This window comes from Delphinus delphis, chromosome 3 (genome assembly GCF_949987515.2).
Source record: "Delphinus delphis chromosome 3, mDelDel1.2, whole genome shotgun sequence".
In the NCBI taxonomy this organism is placed as follows: Eukaryota; Metazoa; Chordata; class Mammalia; order Artiodactyla; family Delphinidae; genus Delphinus; species Delphinus delphis.
In genome coordinates, this window is record NC_082685.1 from 24,778,613 (window position 1) to 24,796,237 (window position 17,625).

At 39.0% G+C, this 17,625-nt stretch overlaps 1 protein-coding gene across 2 annotated transcripts in view; it reads right to left on the reverse strand.

The window, feature by feature from the left end:
- The window catches only part of CREBRF (CREB3 regulatory factor), a 65,421-nt gene that overhangs the window by 15,256 nt on the left and 32,540 nt on the right, over nt 1-17,625 (reverse strand). For both annotated transcript variants that reach the window (XM_060008375.1, XM_060008376.1), the window contains 4 exons: nt 12,499-12,693; nt 10,654-10,843; nt 9,365-9,438; nt 1,198-1,320 (listed from right to left, as the gene is read on the reverse strand). In XM_060008375.1, coding sequence (XP_059864358.1) covers nt 1,198-1,320; nt 9,365-9,438; nt 10,654-10,843; nt 12,499-12,693 — 582 coding nt within the window. The remainder of the gene's footprint in view (nt 1-1,197; nt 1,321-9,364; nt 9,439-10,653; nt 10,844-12,498; nt 12,694-17,625) is intronic.

A 17,625-nucleotide genomic window follows, 5' to 3' on the forward strand; every position in this document is an offset into this window, starting at 1 on the left:
CATCTTGATTTCTTCATAGCAGTTACCACAATGTTATTATTATTATTTTTGGTTTTCTATTCCTTGCCTTCCATTTTTAGACTACAAGCATCTAAGAAGAGTAGCAACCAAGTCTCTACTTAACCCCTGTGGATCCCCCAACACCTGGCAACATAGTAGGCATTGAAAAAATTTTGTGGAATGAATGAATTTATAATAACTGGAAGTCAGAAAAATTGTCTTAACAAATTCTAAGATATTTACAATTAAAAAAATTTTTTTAATTATAGTGTTTGGCACTCTAAAATTCAGGTAAATAACTAATTAATGATTGAAAAGTAAGCTGTAATTCTTTTAAGTGATGTGATTCAATATACAGTCAGCATCCTGGGGAAGAAAATTCTCAGGTAAGTGAAATTTACTACTCTACACAACAACTGTGTAAGAACCAGTTTTTAAGAGACAGTCCTAGAATAAAAACTGTTAAACAAAGAACATATAATATAGCTGAAACAATTTTATGATGCTTCAGGGTCTTCATGGCTTGTGTTATGCTGTAATGCCCTTGGGATGCTACTGATCATAGGGTGATTTGCTCCTATGGCAGCCAAGCTCCTGGGGCCTCTAGGGTTTGCATGTCTTTGTCTACATTAGCTACCTCTACCCTCCCTGTCAGTATCACTCTGCCTGACTTCTGGATGCCTGCCTCTCTGTTCCTCCCCATGTGGTATAAACTGTTCAGGGATGGAAAACCAGATAATCAAGTCTGTTAGAATCCTGTGAAAGAGTAAAACAAATAGGTAAGAACCTCTATTGAAGTATATACTGCAGGCTTGACAAGGTCAGGGATCTTTATTTTCCCCACAGAAGGTTAAAGTTGCTAGAAGTTTATCTTTCCTAAGCGTTAAAACAGTTCAGTGACGAAGTCTAAATAATAAATTGTGAGGCAGCACAACGCTCACCTGCCCACCTGTAAGCCCAGTAAGCGTCCTAATAAATCACTTCTTGTCTATCAATCAATCAATCAATCAATCGTGGTAACCAGCAGAACATGTTTATGAATGCTAACTCTCAAAAAACAAATCTTCTCATAAAGGGAGGTAACTACAATGAGACCACTTGAGTTTTTCCTTAAAAGAATTTTGAATATTCCCTTGAATCATATACCTTACACTATACGTTATTAATGGTTATTAGTTTATCCAGTGTTCTTCTTACCAAGAGTATCTTTAATGAGGATTTCAAGCTTCTGTCCCATGTTGGGTCCTCTCTCCTCTCTTGGATTCTGTACTCGGTTTACAATCTCTTGCTTGATGGAGTTGATTACAAACAATAAATTATCTGTAAGACAGAACAGGACAGTTGGAGCATGTCATTAACATGGAAGAATTTACTTTTAATTATGTAATAACAGATACTCAATTAAAAATGAAGAACATATAAGAAAACATTAAGCAGTGATGGTTGTAAGCTTTCTTATCCAAAGAGACTAATAATCAAACGATATGCCACTTTTGATAACAGATTGTAGACATGTATCAATGTCCACTATCCTGTAAGCAATTTGCCTTACTTGTCTTCACAGCTATGACAGTGCCTGGTATATTGACTCATAGGGTCTTAGTAAATGTTTATTAAATAAATCGAACAAAGCCCTTCAAAGACAAAGCTTTAAAAACAAATTTCCCGGGCTTCCCCAGTGCCTCAGTGGTTAAGAATCCTCCTGCCAATGCAGGGGACACGGGTTCGAGCCCTGTTCCGAGAAGATCCCACATGCCGCGGAGCAACTAAGCCCGTGCGCCACAACTACTGAGCCTGCGCTCTAGAGCCTGCGTGCCTAGAGCCCGCGCTCCACAACAAGAGAAGCCACCGCAATGAAAAGCCCGCGCACCGCAACGAAGTGTAGCCCCCCCCACGGCAACTAGAGAAAGCCCGCGCACAGCAACAAAGACCCAACGCAGCCAAAAATAAAATAAATAAATTAAAAAAACAACAACAAATTTCCCCACCTTAAGAAGCTTTAAAAAAAAAAAAGAGCAAAGTTAACCAAAAGTAAATAAGGAGGGAAATAATAAATATAAGAGCAGAAATCAATAAAACAGAACACAAACACACAACAGAGAAAGTTAACAAAGCCAAAAGCTGGTTCTTTGAAAATATCAACAAAATTGATACCCACTCCCACCCTCATCCCCATCTCCAGCTAGACGGCTTGATCACCTCTACCTAGAATGGAAAACGGGTTATCACTTCAGAATACAGCCATTAAAAGGATAATAAGAAAATGCTATGCTAACAAATTCAAAAACTTGGATGAAATGGACAAATTTATTGAAAATGCCACTTCACAAGAAGAAATGGAAAATCTGAACAGCTCATTTCTAATAAAGGAATTGAATTCATCGAAAAGTATTCCCCAAAGAAAATGCAGAGGGCTTTAATGGAAAATTCTATCAAATGCACAATGAAGAAATAAAATTAATTTCATCAAACTTTCAAAAAAAAAGGAAGAAAGATCATGGCTGAATTCATTCTCTAAGCCCAGTATCCTCAAATACCAAAACCTGACAAAGATATTACAAAAAAAGAAAATCACAGACTAATAACCCTCTTGAATATAGATATAAAAATCCTTGACAAAATATTAACAACAGAATCCAACTTAAAATATCGGAATAGAATCTTACAAAATATTTTCAATAGACTCTAATATAAAAAGGAAAATACATCATAACCAAATAGAGTTTATTCCAAGAATGCAAGGTTGGTTTAACAAAAAGTTAGTTAATATAATTCACCATATTAACAGGGGAATATGTGATACATTACCAGAATAAAGGAAAACAATGTGATTGTTCCAATAAATGCAAAAAAAAAAAAAGGAAAGAAAATGACAGTATTCAGTATCTATTCATGATAAATGAAACTAGGAAAAGAAGGAAACTTACTCAAAATAATAGAGAGCATCTCATCTACAAAAAAACCTACAGCCAATATCAACTTAAAGGTCAAAGTTTCCCCTGCAAACAAGGCAGTCACCACTTCTATTCAAATGTCTCAGACATTGCAACAAGGCAAGAAAAAGGGTTAAAAGGCATAAAGATCAGAAGGGAATAAATAAAGCCATTTCTATTTGCAGATGATGACTGCTTAAATAGAAAATTCCAGGGCATCTACTGGAATATCTACTACTGGAACTAATAAATTTAGCAAGAAAATAAGGTATAAGAGTAATACACAAAAATTCATTTTATATACTACCAAGAAAGAATTTGAAATTTCAAAAATGAGTCCATTTACAACAGCACCAAAAAACATAAAATACTTAGGAATAAATCTAACAAAAGATGGTCAAGCACTCTACATTGAAAACTATAAAACAAGTCAGAGAGAAATTAAAGAAGACCTAACTAGATGGAAAGAGAAACCAAGTTCATGGATAGGAAGCCTCCATTTTGTTAAGATGATAATTCTCTCCAAATTGATCTACAGATTTAAAGCAATTCCAATCAAAATTTCAAGAAACTTTTTTTGTAAAAAGTGATAAACTGATTCCAAAATTTATATGGTCATGCAAAGGACCTAGAATAGCCAAAACAACTTTGAAAGAACAAAATTAGAAGACTAACAAGGACTAACACTGCCTGACTTTCACAATCTACTATCTACAGTAAGACACTATATATTCACATAAAGATAGTCAAATAGATCAATGGAACAGAATACAGAGTCCAGAAGTAGACCCATACGTATAGGATCAACTGATCTGATAAAGGTGCAAAAACAATTAAATGGGGAAAGGAAAGTTCTTTCAATGACTGGTGCTTGATCAACTGGATATTCATATGGGGAAAGAAAATCAACTCTTAGCCTACACCATACATAAGAATTAACCTGAAAAGATCTCATAAACTTAACTGTAAAACCTAAAACTACATAAATCCTAGGAGAAAATATACAAGAAAATACAATTTTTGGAGTCGGCAAAGTTTCTAATTAGAACACACAAAAAATGTAAAATATAAAAGGAAAGACTGACAAATTGGACTTCATCAAAATTGAACATTTTTGCTCTTTGGAAGATGTCAGTGAGAAAACAAAAAGGAAATTCAAAGACTAGTATAAAATATTTTCAATACATATATCAGACAAAGAGCCTGTATCTAGAATAAAGAACTTTTAGAAGACAAAATTTTTAAATGGCAAACTATTTTAATAGATACTTCACATATACACACAAAGTATATGAATAGCCAGTAAGTACAGTAAAGATGTTGAACATCATTAATCAAAGCAATATAAATTAAGACCACAATGAGATACTGCCACATACCACCCATTAGGTTGGTTAAAAGTAAGAAGATTGACCGTGCCAGGCGTTGGCAACGATATGGACCAACTAGAACCCTCATACACTGTTTTTGAGAATGTAAAATGGTACAGCTACTTGGAAAACAGTTTGGCGGTTTCCTATACAGCTACTCGTAGGTATTTAACCAAGAGAGATTAAAATATATGTCCACCCAAACACTTGTACGGAAATATTCACAGCAGCTCTGTTACAGCGAAAGCAAACAACCCAAGTATCCATCAATAGGTGAATGGATAAAGAAACTGTAATATATCTAACACAATGGAATACTACTCAGCAATGAAAAGGATTTAACTATTGATATAGATGACATGGAGAAATTTTTTTTTTTTTTTTTTTTTTTTTGCGTTACACGGGCCTCTCACTGTTGTGGCCTCTCCCATTGCAGAGCAGAGGCTCCGGACGCACAGGCTCAGTGGCCATGGCTCGCGGGCCCAGCCGCTCCGTGGCATGTGGGATCCTCCCGGACCAGGGCACGAACCCGTGTCCCCTGCATCGGCAGGCGGACTCTCAACCACTGCGCCACCAGGGAAGCCCGAGAAATTTTAAAATAATTATTCAGAGTGAAAGGAGCCAGGCAAAAAAAGAGAATGTATGGTAGGATTCCATTAATATAAAATTCTGAAAATGTAAACTAATCTACAGTGACAGAAAGCAGATCGGGGCTACTAAGGCATAGGAATGGAGGGAGGGTTAGCTTACAAAGGGGCACTATGAAACTTTTGGAGGTGATCAAAGTGTTCATTATCTTGATTGATTTCACATGTATATACATATGTCCAAATGAACCAAATAATACTCTTTAAATATGTAGAGTTATTGTACTTCAATTATACCTCAATAAAGTTGCAGGGGGGAACACATCACCAATTTCAACACACAGGATTCCTATGGTCTGAAATAAATCTCTACTACTTCAGACACTGCTTTGAAATCAATGATGTGTTATTCCTAACCTTGTAATACTTAGAAGAGACCAATCTAGACTAATATTGAAGCGAGAAGTCAGAAATAACTGGGGGTGGGGGGGTGGGGAGGCAGTTTAAAACTACATGCAGGAACAATATATATAAAACGTGTCAGTAAACAAGGAAAGCACAGCTGACTCCCTAAACCACATGAAACAAGAAATTTATGCTTCTTCTCGAATAACTGAGAGAGAACACCATTTACTCAAATATAACGACATTTACATGCAGGCTGGACTTATGAGAAGCAAATGAGGTTCCCTCATCTTCAACAGGTAAAGTAAATCAGGTCACTTTTTTTTTTTTTTTTTTTGCGGTACGCGGGCCTCTCCCTGCTGTGGCCTCTCCTGTTGCGGAGCACAGGCTCCGGACGCGCAGGCCCAGCGGCCATGGCTCACGGGCCCAGCCGCTCCACGGCATGTGGGATCCTCCCAGAACGGGGCACGAACCCGTGTCCCCTGCATCGGCAGGCGGACTCTCAACCACTGTGCCACCAGGGAAGCCCCAGGTCACTTTTAAAAAGAAAGAAAGAAAGAAAAAAAAACCCACTGTAAAATCAAAATTGAAACAGAGCAGAACAGCTCTTCTCAACCTGGGCAGTGTCCATGCCAGGCCCTGGGGGGAGGGAGGGCAGAGGTGAAGGGTTCTAACAACATCAAAAACTTCTGGGTGAGGAAGCGGAGGCATCTGGCTCAGAAAGTGAGGCCAAACCTTAAATCTCTAACAGATCCCTCCTGTTTTGATTCCATGTTCATCCAAGAATCTTCCAGTTTTAATTTTCTCATGTAGCTTGCTCAGGGATAAAATATGTCAATCAGGATGAACGTCCAATCCTCTTAGTAGCTTTACTTTTCATTCTGAGTCAACAAATCTACATTTGACTCACGGAGCAGCTTCTTGCGAGCTTTGGTAGAAGGAATCAATAGGAGGAGGAGGTTCGGCAGGATAGGACGGGATGAGTAGGACAGTCCTGGGCCCTGAAGCTAGTCCTTGGAACGGTGCTAGTTGATGACAAATTTAAAAGGATAAGGACAACAGAGTACATTTTTTCATAAAGCTAACTTTACTCTGAAATTATGCCTGTCTCAATTTTCTAATGCTAAAATATTCTACCTTGTATGAAATGACAGTAATTGTAGATGATGTTCCTTTTAATGGCTTCACATGGCAAAATATAAAGCTGGCAACACTATGGTTCCCAAGTCCCAAAATCTTTTTCCGATGTCACCGATTTGTAAATCACAAATTCTAGAAACCATTGGGTCAACAGATAGGTAACAGGGCTTCCCTGGTGGCACAGTGGTTGAGAGTCCGCCTGCCGATGCAGGGGACACGAGTTCATGCCCCAGTTCGGGAAGATCCCACATGTAGCAGAGCAGCTGGGCCCATGAGCCATGGCCGCTGAGCCTGCGCGTCTGGAGCCTGTGCTCCGCAACGGGGGAGGCCACAGCAGTGAGAGGCCCGCGTACCGCAAAAAAAAAAAAGATAAGTAACGGATAAAAGTGTTCCACAAAGCAGTAACAGAGTGACTCCCAGATATTTAGAGGAATCAAGGGCACCATTCCCTTGAGAGATGTATCAGAAACTCCGGGAAGAACTTTCAGACTACATGTGGCAAACTACACAGGAGTATCTCATTGCTTCTGAGGTCTTCTAAACCAATAGTCGAAGCTGCTCTTCCCCAGACTGGAGGAGAGAAGCTAGTAAGACAGAAGTGGACGAGAAATAAATGAATGAGAAGATCCTTTTCCTCCATGCTGACTAACTGAGAAGAAAATGCTACCTTTTAAAGACAGGCCTTCAAATGTAAAATAGCTAGCTAGTGGGAAGCAGCCACATAGCACAGGAAGATCAGCTAGGTACTTTGTGACCACCTAGAGGAGTGGGATAGGGAGGGTGGGAGGGAGACGCAAGAGGGAGAAGGAGATATGGGGATGTGTGTATGTGTATAGCTGATTCACTTTGTTGTAAAGCAGAAACTGACACATCATTGTGAATCAATTATACTCCAATAAAGATATTAAAAAATAAATAAATAAAAAATAAAGACAGGCCTTTCCTACATGAAAATATCTAGAGGCTTTAAGCTAGCTTTGGAAACAAGAAACATTTAAGGCCATCAAAAACTCAATGAGATAGAACAACACATTCAGAAATACACATATTCCTGGCCCTTACCAATTCCCCAATTGTTCCACACCCCAGAATATATTTACATCACAGACAGAAAGCATGTGTGCGTGGGCATGCATGTACATATATACAAATGCAAAAACATATGGCCACACAGATGTACATCATTATGGATAAATTTATTAACTGAGTAACACACAGATATATGCCTACATGTGTCCAGAGAAAAAGAGACCAGAAGGCTCCCAGGAGCTCACCACACTTCCCTGCAGTGTGAGTCAGCTGGGTTCTAAAATGAAGTATGAATGTCCATGACATTGCAATCATATATATACTCACAGAGCTCAAGGTCAAAATGCTTCAATAAGCAAGAACGAAAAATAGGAAAATGGGAAGATCTCCATTCCAACAAACCAACTATTGTTTTACCTAATTCATTTACCTTGATTAGAATTCCTGTGTGGTCATTAACAAATAAAACGATCAGTTCCTTTCACAAGTTGTAAACATCACAGTTGGAAATCCTCTTTCTGTCCTCACAAATGGAAACAAGATAACCAAGATAAAGGATTAAGAAAAAACTCCACAACATTTATTGAGCACTTATGTGCCAGACATCATGCTGGACTTAAGAAAACCTCTGGAAACAAATAATAATCGATCATTTAGCCACTGTTCCACTTTCAGATACAATTTAGCCCAAGAGCAACACAGTGAAGAGGACAATTTTAGACGCAAAGGAACATATGAGCTCTTATGCTACCAGGCTTAAGGAAGAGTAACAGAGCAAGGGGAAAAGAAGGGGTGGTTCTTATTACAGAAGATCAAAAGCAGAGCTTTCCAACCCACTAGTTCGTTGTAGAAGGGTTCCAGGTGTATGAGATAATGATCATCTCAGCCCAAAAGGGCCTCCTCCCATCAGCAGCCTACTCTGTTATACTCCAGGATGCCTTAGGGATGATAGTTTTCTGCATGTGCCATGATGTGAAAGATTGGGAAGCACTGATCTAAACCAACGGTTCCCAAATATGTACTAGGATGGTTGCATAAGAGTAATCTGGGGTAGGGGCTTCCCTGGTGGCGCAGTGGTTAAGAATCCGCCTGCCAATGCAGGGGACACAGGTTCGAGCCCTGGTCTGGGAAGATCCCACATGCTGCGGAGCATCTAACCCCATGCGTCACAACTACTGAGCCTGAGCGCTAGAGCTCGTGAGCCACAACTACTGTGCCTGCATGCTACAACTACTGAAGCCCACGTACCTAGAGCCTGTGCTCCACAACAAAAGAAGCCACCGCAATGAGAAGCCCACACACTGCAGCAAAGAGTGGCCCCCACTCGCTGCAACTAGAGAAAGCCCGTGCGCAGCAATGAAGACCCAAAACGTAGCCAAAAATAAATGAATTAAATTAAAAAAAAAAAAAGGTAATCTGGGGTAATGTTAAAAATATGGATTCCTGGGTTCTACTTGCATAGATTACAGTTCAGAGTATCTGGGGAGAAGCCTAGAAATCTACAGTTTAACATGTACACACCAATGATTCTAATGAACAATCACATTTGTAAAACATGTTTCTAAACTATCCACTCAAAGGTTAAAGTATACATTAGTTAATAAAATTGGCTAACCCAGCACACAACTGTAAAATGGAAGTCAGAGATTACCCATGGTCACAAGAGGTGAGCTCTTTAGGATAGAGGTGAGATTTGGCTTGGCGCGCCACAGACGGACATACTAAGAGAAGGACGTGAATGAGTAAGAGTGAGTATATAGCTTACTGAATGGATGAACAAAAAAGAGGCTGGCCTAAAGCTGGGCAGAATACAGGGAAAGCAAATAACAAAACCAAAGAAAAAGAGAGTGGTCAGCAAGGTAAAAGGAAGTTAATCAAATTGTTAAAAGTGTAGGTTTACCATATTCTGTGTTGAGGCCCCATAATTTCACTTTATTAGCTTCATACTGCGCTTTTTTCTTTAACCGACAAGCCCTGTGAAAGGAAGGAGCAATTTAGTTCACTTTTTTTTTTAAAAGGAACATTCAGAATATACTTCTTTTTGCTGCTGTCAGACATTTTCTAATAGCAACCAAAAATCGCTGCCTACTGATGTTTGTATCGAGGGCCTCAATCATCACCCCAAAACATACAATATCATCATTTATCCAAACTGATTTTTTAAAGTTTCAGCATAGATTCAAAAATAAAGCTATGGCTAGTATGCCAAAATAAACAAACAAACACTGACAATACCAAGTGGTGTAGAAGATGTGAATAAGTGTAACCCTCGTATGTTGCTGGAGGGGATGTAAAACAGTACATACAACTACTTCGGAAAACAGTAAATATTGTTTTAATTTACTTCATTACCTTGGAAATAGCTACTCTGGCAGTTTCTTATACAGTTAAACACACACTCCTGGGAATTTACCCAAGAGAAATGCAAACTTATGTTCACATAAACAACTGCAGATGAATGTTTATGGTGACTTTATTCATAATTGCACAAAATTAGAAACCACTCAACTATCCCTCAACCGGTGAACAGATACACTGCAGTGTATCACTTCAAAGGACTACTACTATCAATACTCCTCCACACAACAACATTATGAATCTCAAATTCGTCCTGTGCGATATCAAAGCCAGACTCAAAAGGCTGCATATAATACGATTCCATCTATATTCTGGAAAAGGCGCAACTGTAGGAACAGAAAACAGATCGGTGGTTGTGAGGAGTTAGGGGTGAGAGAGGGAGTTCACTTTTACAAAGAGGCATAAGGAAATATTTTAAGGTGATAAAAATGTTCAATATCTTGACTGTGGTTGTGGTTACATAATTGGATATGTTTGTCAAAACTCACAGAAGGATACACTGAAAGTGAAGAATTTATCAAGTAAATTATACCTCAATAAAAAAACGTGACTTACTGCAAAACAAACAAAAAATAAAGAGCTATGATAAAATTTTTCCTTTTTATACTATAAGGCGCTTGAGTTCATTCACCTCTCCCCTTTAAAAACTTCTTCCATGAAGCATAAATACCATCATTTACTTTCAAGGGAAAAATTATAATACTCTCATTGTAGTATTTATAAAAGTATATTTCTGAAAAAAGGGCCGAGGGCCATCTCCTCTATGAAAGCTCACTGAAGTCTAACCTCACCTCCTAGACTTCAATCACATGAGTAAACATTACCATTTACCTGGAAGCCAGCTTATTTTTTTCCTTCCTTGACCTTGGCCGGGCTGTTAAGGGAAGCTCACTGACTGGAGTCAGATCACTAATCACCTTATTCAGTTTCCGTAGTTCATTGCCTATCTGGAGTAGTTTTTTAGGATTTGGAGTCAGGTCTTCCACATCCGTTCTCCGTGACTTCTTTACTGCATATTTTCCTATAGATGGTTTAAAAGAAGTTTAAGTGAGATCATTTTATTTAACAAGAGATACATTTTATATAGCCATATGTAAAAATCCATCTCTCCCCTCGTCCCTTTTCTTTTTTCAGAGGTCTCAGCATGTGAACAACCTACGCTAGAAGGGCTGGCCTCCTCTCCTTCCCACTTTGTGATGGCAAGAAATGGGGGTAATAGAGCACAACTCCAGCCTTTTCCCAAACCTTCTCCACCGTAAGGTTTCTAGCCCTGGTATGATGGATTCTTAATTATCTGTATGGAAGTAATAAGCATCTCAAACCTCAGGACTGGAGTCCAAGTTAACCTGCACACAAAAATCAGGGCTAGGGTACAGTATATGGTCAGCAACGAATTTGGAAATTTTACCCAAACCAAGACATTTATGCTACTATGACTGAAAATTTGTCAGACATATATATTCCTGTGTTGGACCCAAAAGTCCAACAAATAAGGATTGCCTTTTCAGAAACCACGTCTTCAGTTAGTTTGATAAATAACATTACAGAAGACTCAAGAAGACTTTCCCTACCACTGCAGGCAAGAGGAATGGCTCTGTCCTCTGAACTACAATACCCTGAACAACTTTCCTAGTACTCACTACATGCTACCTGGACCTATTTTTTGGACCCATCTTTTCACTTCTGGTAGAAAATTAATCTGAAGTCAAAAACTAGGCCTTTATTCACTGAAAGATAATAGAGTACAGACCTGGGTGCCAGTGGAAAGGGAAAATGAGGCACAAATATACTTCTGATACAACTTCTGTGTCAAAAATGCTTAGCAACTTATATCTGTAGCATGAGCAACTACTAAACTGTTTACTGAGCTCCAAGCCTACTAGTGCCCCTCACCTTCTCAGTACAGACTTTGGATTAAGGTAAAAACATCTGTGCAGAAGAAATTCTACTCAATTACATCCTCCTGGGTTCACAGATCAAAATCTGGCCTACCTAAGATTATAAGCCTCTCCTGACTCTTACTATTCAATTCTTCCTGCTCCATTCCTTTTCTCCGCAATTGTTCTTCCTTTCTTTCCTTTCCCTCCTCTTTTCTCTCCACCACCGTTTTGATTCCAATCTCCCTGTTTATATTTAGGCCTGGAGATTGGACAAAAATGAAAGACAGAGATGCTAGAGCCCATTCTCTTCTTCCCCAACCCCTCTTGCTTATGGCAACTGTGACAGGTCAGGAATCAGCAGGCTCTTGGGTCATTTCCTGGGTAGGACATATAGAACAAGAAGTGACTACAAATCATTTTTACACAAGCTTTCCTCCCTGTTTAGGTGATGGCTCTCAATACTGATAAACGCTATTTGTGAATGAAGAGCAGTCATAGCAAATACAGCAGCTCTACTGTTCTAGACTCTCCAATTTGCTAGGAAGGGTTGAATACCTACATATAATGTATAATGATTAAGCATTATGGTTTACTATCTCTATTTAAAAGTGACATGAAATATCCAGGACTGATGGTTACACCAAGACTTATCATGGTGATCATGGTGCATGCAAATGTCAGATCACAATGTAATACACCTGCAACTGATATAATATTGCACATCACCTATATTTCAATAACAAGAGAAAGGAAGGGAGGGAGGGAGGGAACATACATGATCACAATCCCCTCTTACCATGATGTAAGCCATTTTTCTGATACATGTTACTTGGCAAGGTATCTCTGTTCCATTCAGATGGCCTTAGCATCCTCTCTTGCTGTGATGGTGTGAGTTGTTCACTATACTCCCAGAAGTACCTTCTTTTACCTCTCTTCCGAGAGGTAATTGAAGTCATCTCCTTCAAATCTTCCACAGAATCATTTTCATAGCCTTAAAAAAAGAAAGCCCCCCGCCCCGATTTTAAGTTCCGTACATTTCAATAAACCAATCAGGACAAACAAAAAGATCCCCTCTATTTACCATCTGACACATTTCCTTTCATCAAAAAACAGTATTAACATGTCAAAGATAATAAACCAAATCTATAAAATAACTTTTAATATAGAAATCTCTAATTCAAAATATTTAGAGACTAATAAACAGAGATAACTACACTGTTTACCTTCCTTAGGTTTCTCTTTGGTTAGTATATGACACTTTCTTTTTGTATCTTCACATGAGATTGAGAGAATGAAATACAGCCACAGGAAAACAAACAACCCAATCAAAAAATGGGCAGAGGGGCTTCCCTGGTGGTGCAGTGGTTGAGGGTCGGCCTGCCGATGCAGGGGACACGGGTTCGTGCCCCGGTCTGGGAGGTCCCACATGCTGTGGAGCGGCTGGGCCTGTGGGCCATGGCCGCTGAGCCTGCGCGTCTGGAGCCTGTGCTCCGCAACGGGAGAGGCCACAGCAGTGAGGGGCCCGCGTACCGCCAAAAAAAAAAAAAAAAAAAAGAAAGGGCAGAAGACCTAAATAGACATTTCTCCAAAGAAGACATGCAGATAGCCAACAGGCACGTGAAAAGATGCTCAATATCGCTAATTATCAGAGAAGTGCAAATCAAAACCACAATGAGGTATCACCTCACACCAGTCAGAATGGCCATCATTAAAAAGTCCACAAACAATAAATACTGGAGAGGGTGTGGAGAAAAGGGAACCCTCCTACACTGTTGGTAGGAATGTAAATTGGTGCAGCCACTATGGAGAACAGTATGGAGGTTCCTTAAAAAACTAAATATAGAGTTGTCATAGGATCCAGCAATCCCACTCCTGGGCATATACCCGGAGAAAACTCTAACTCAAAAATACACATGCACCCCAATGTTCATAGCAGCACTATTTACAACAGACAAGACTTGGAAGCAACCTAAATGTCCACAGACAGATGAATGGATAGAGAAGATGTGGTGTACACACACACACACACATACATACACACACACACCCACACACCAGAATACTACTCAGCCATAAAAAAGAATGAAATAATGCCATTTGCAGCAACATGGATGGACCTAGAGATTATCGTATTAAGTGAAGTCAGACAGAGAAAGAAAAATAAGTATCATATGATATCACTTATATGTGGAGTCTAAAATATGATACAAATGAAGTTATTTATAAAATAGAAACAGACTCACAGACATAGAAAACAAACCTATGCTTACCAAAGGGGAACGTGGTGGGAGGGATAAATTAGGAGTTTGGGATTAGCAGATACAAACTACTATATATAAAATAGATAAACAGCAAGTTCCTACAGTATAGCACAAGGAACTATATACAATATCTTGTAATAACCTATAATGAAAAAGAATATATATATGTATAACTGAATCACTTTGCTGTACACCAGAAACTAACACAACATTATGTAAATCAACTATATTTCAATTAAAAAAAAAGAAATACAGGCACAGAAATGTTAAAAAGTACCATTAATTAACGGTACTTAGACACTATACAATTATTTTTAACGTCTTCTGTCTAATATTTATGCATCTGAAACATCCCCAGACAGAAAGTTGTGTGCATTTCTGGGAAGGTATCCTATGAAGCAGAATTCTGTGAGGTAGCAGTGGTTTTCTTCCTACTTCCCACAATACGCTTTTTGTAAAAGTACAAAAATGACAGTTCTCACACAGGCTATTCAAATAAAAACTTATATGCCTATTCTAACTAATATTTTATTGGAAGCAATTTGCATTTACTTCACTTTTTAAGAAGTTATTTTCCCTACTAATAGGAAGTTTCAGAAAATACTTAATTCTGAGCTGCTAGAATTACTGGTCAGACCCAATACAGAATAACCTATAAATCTAAAATACCCTCAGAGCATGCCTATCTTAGAGATTACTCCACCTAATTAGTACTAGGTACCTGGGGCAATGGAGATGGGCTGTGCACGGGGTGTATACAGCCCTAAACCTAAGGTAGCAAGGAAAAACTGGATGGCAATGGCCAAGCAAAATGACCATTTTCCCTCCTAAAAACATGACTCCTCTGGAACTGACACTAAGAAAGTGATGACATCTGGACATTTTGGAAATAAAAATCGAATTTTAGAATTTTGCCAGGTTTTCTTCACATTAAGAGTTAATTAGGAACATGATTCCATTTATTCGACATTGTGGGAAAGGCAAAAGTACAGGGACAAAGTGGTTGCCAGAGGTTGGGGGTGGAGGGAGAGGCTGACTATAAAGGAACGGGAGGGAAATCTGGGGGGTGATCAAACTATTCCGTACCTTGATTGTGGTGGTGGTGGTTTCATGATTACATGCACTCATCAAGACTCAAAGAAGTGTACACTTAAAGAGGGGTGAATTTTACTGTTATGCCTCGATAAACATGACCTTTGAAAAAAGAATCAATTCAGAGAGCAGAATGATTTCGAGGCAACAGTAAAGACAAGCTTTTGTAGCACTGCTGGCTTAACAGCATTAAAATGCTCATGTAGTACTTTAAAACAAATTAAAAAAACACAAACAAAACAACAACATGGCAAGCAGTGTGACAGAGAACCTTAGTTCTTCTTAAGAAATGAGGCACAGACTACCCTGGTGGCACAGTGGTTGAGAATCCGCCTGCCAATGCAGGCAACACGGGTTTGAGCCCTGGTCCGGGAAGATCCCACATGCCGTGGAGCAACTAAGCCTGCAAACCACAACTACTGAGCCTGCATGCCACAACTACTGAAGCCCGTGCATCCTAGAGCCCACATGCTGCAACTACTGAGCCCACGCACCTAGAGCCTGTGCTCCACAACAAGAGAAACCACTGCATGAGAAGCCCGTGCACCACAACAAAGAGTAGCCCCCGCTTGCCGCAACTAAAGAAAAGCCCGCATGCAGCAACGAAGACCCAACGCAGCCAAAAATACAATTTAAATAAATAAATAAGAAATGAGGCACAAGTGACACAATCATTTTTGGAAATCTGATTTTTAAAAATTCTGTTAGATGCATAAAGTAATATTTTTTTATTTACTTGTGTTAATGTATCACTTTAAATTAAAGGACTTTATCTTATTCCAGTTATCAACCTAGCTTTGGAAAAGGTGCAAGGGCTACATGCTTCTGCCAGAAATGGCCTTTTTAAAAAGGCCTTTGCTCCATGAGGCCAAGCTAAAATTACTGGCTCACAGAGACTACCCTAGTATGGCTGGGAACACCTCAACACAGGCAGCACCAACCAAAACACTCCCATCTTCCTATCAATGTCAAGAACTGGTGTCCCAAGTCTATCCCGGCCCAAAGTATAAGGTAAACATTTTTACATACAGCTCCCTCAGGCAACCCATCCCCTGACACTTTATTTGATATGCTCCCTCAGTGGCCTAGATTTCTGGCAAAACACTTTCTCTCTCATTTAATGTACTCACATATTTCACTCACAGATGTTTCATTTGAGGCTTCTAAGAACTGGGTAGGAAGAGGTTATTAACCCTATTTACACAAAGAAACATGCTCAATGGAGGGTTTAAGTGATTTGGCAGAGCTGGGACTGGCTCAGGCCCCATGACTCCAGCTCCAAATGGGCTTCCCGCTTTGCCTGTGCCTATCTAGTTAAATGGTCTAAACAGATTTTTTCCCCCCACATATATTCCACGTTAAATCCAAAGAGTCATTAGGATTTGGATTTCTTCTCTCCCACCCAAATTAATAACCAGTTTTATTTACTTACATATGTTCAGCATTTTCCCAAAAAAAGTATTTAAGGGTTATCAGTTTTCTTTGACCTAATATTTTAATATTTTCTAATAGCATACACCATGAACTCACAATAACACACATACACACAATGGATTTGTTAAAGTCATCTGCCTTTCAATACAGAGACTACTGTGATCAAGTAGAATGCATGAAAATTATATTCCCAGATCACTGGTCTTGCATTTAAGGTGATTAAATATTTCTTGAAGTGTGTTCTGAGGAACACTATTACTATAAAATGTCTTCAATCCCAAGTGAGTTCTGTGATCAAATAAATTTTAAGAAATTCTTGTCCTGAATCTTTCTCTTGCCAAGTCACAGTACACATAAGATCAGAAGACTGAGAAATCATGACAGTAAATAAACCCACTCAACTCTAAGTTGCATGAAGATAAGGATCATGTCTATTTTGTTCATCTCTGCATAGCCAAAAATTAGTACACACAGTGCCTAACACAAAAATAGGCACCCCCACACGCAATTTTTTTTTAACAAATCAATGATTTGTTTAATGTAACATTTCCTATGGAGCCTTTTCCATTTTCTTTTCATTTGATGGATCACCATATTGATCTAACTCATTCCTTCCTGACACAGTTACCAAAACGTAGTCAAAAAGGCCTAAAATTCTGATCACACGTCTTTGGTTAGTGCAGATTACTGCCATTAAGCTGGTAAAGTCAATCATGAAAATCCTTAGTAGGGATTACAAAATAAACTCTCATTCTGGGGGCCTAATTCTTAGCCTTACAACCATGTAATTCCATGACCCCAAACAGTTGTAGCCTGTCCACAGAATAGGCTCTATTAAAACTTGGGAGCAAGTCCAGAGTAGGGACTGAAACTCCATTTTACACCTTTCCTGGAGCTTTGTAGGCTCAGGCACTGTTGTAGCCAACTGCCAAGAAACAGCATCAAGGGAGCTAGTCATCACAAAAGGGCCTTTGTAAACTGCTGCAAATTAAACCAATCAACCCACTCTGAAGAAACTATAACTATCCCACTTTTCTGCTTCAAAGAATTTCTTCTTGCCTCTCACCAATAACTCACATTTGTATTCTTAAAGTCACTTGTTTAGCTCTTTCTTCCAAGAAGAAGGGAAATTTTCA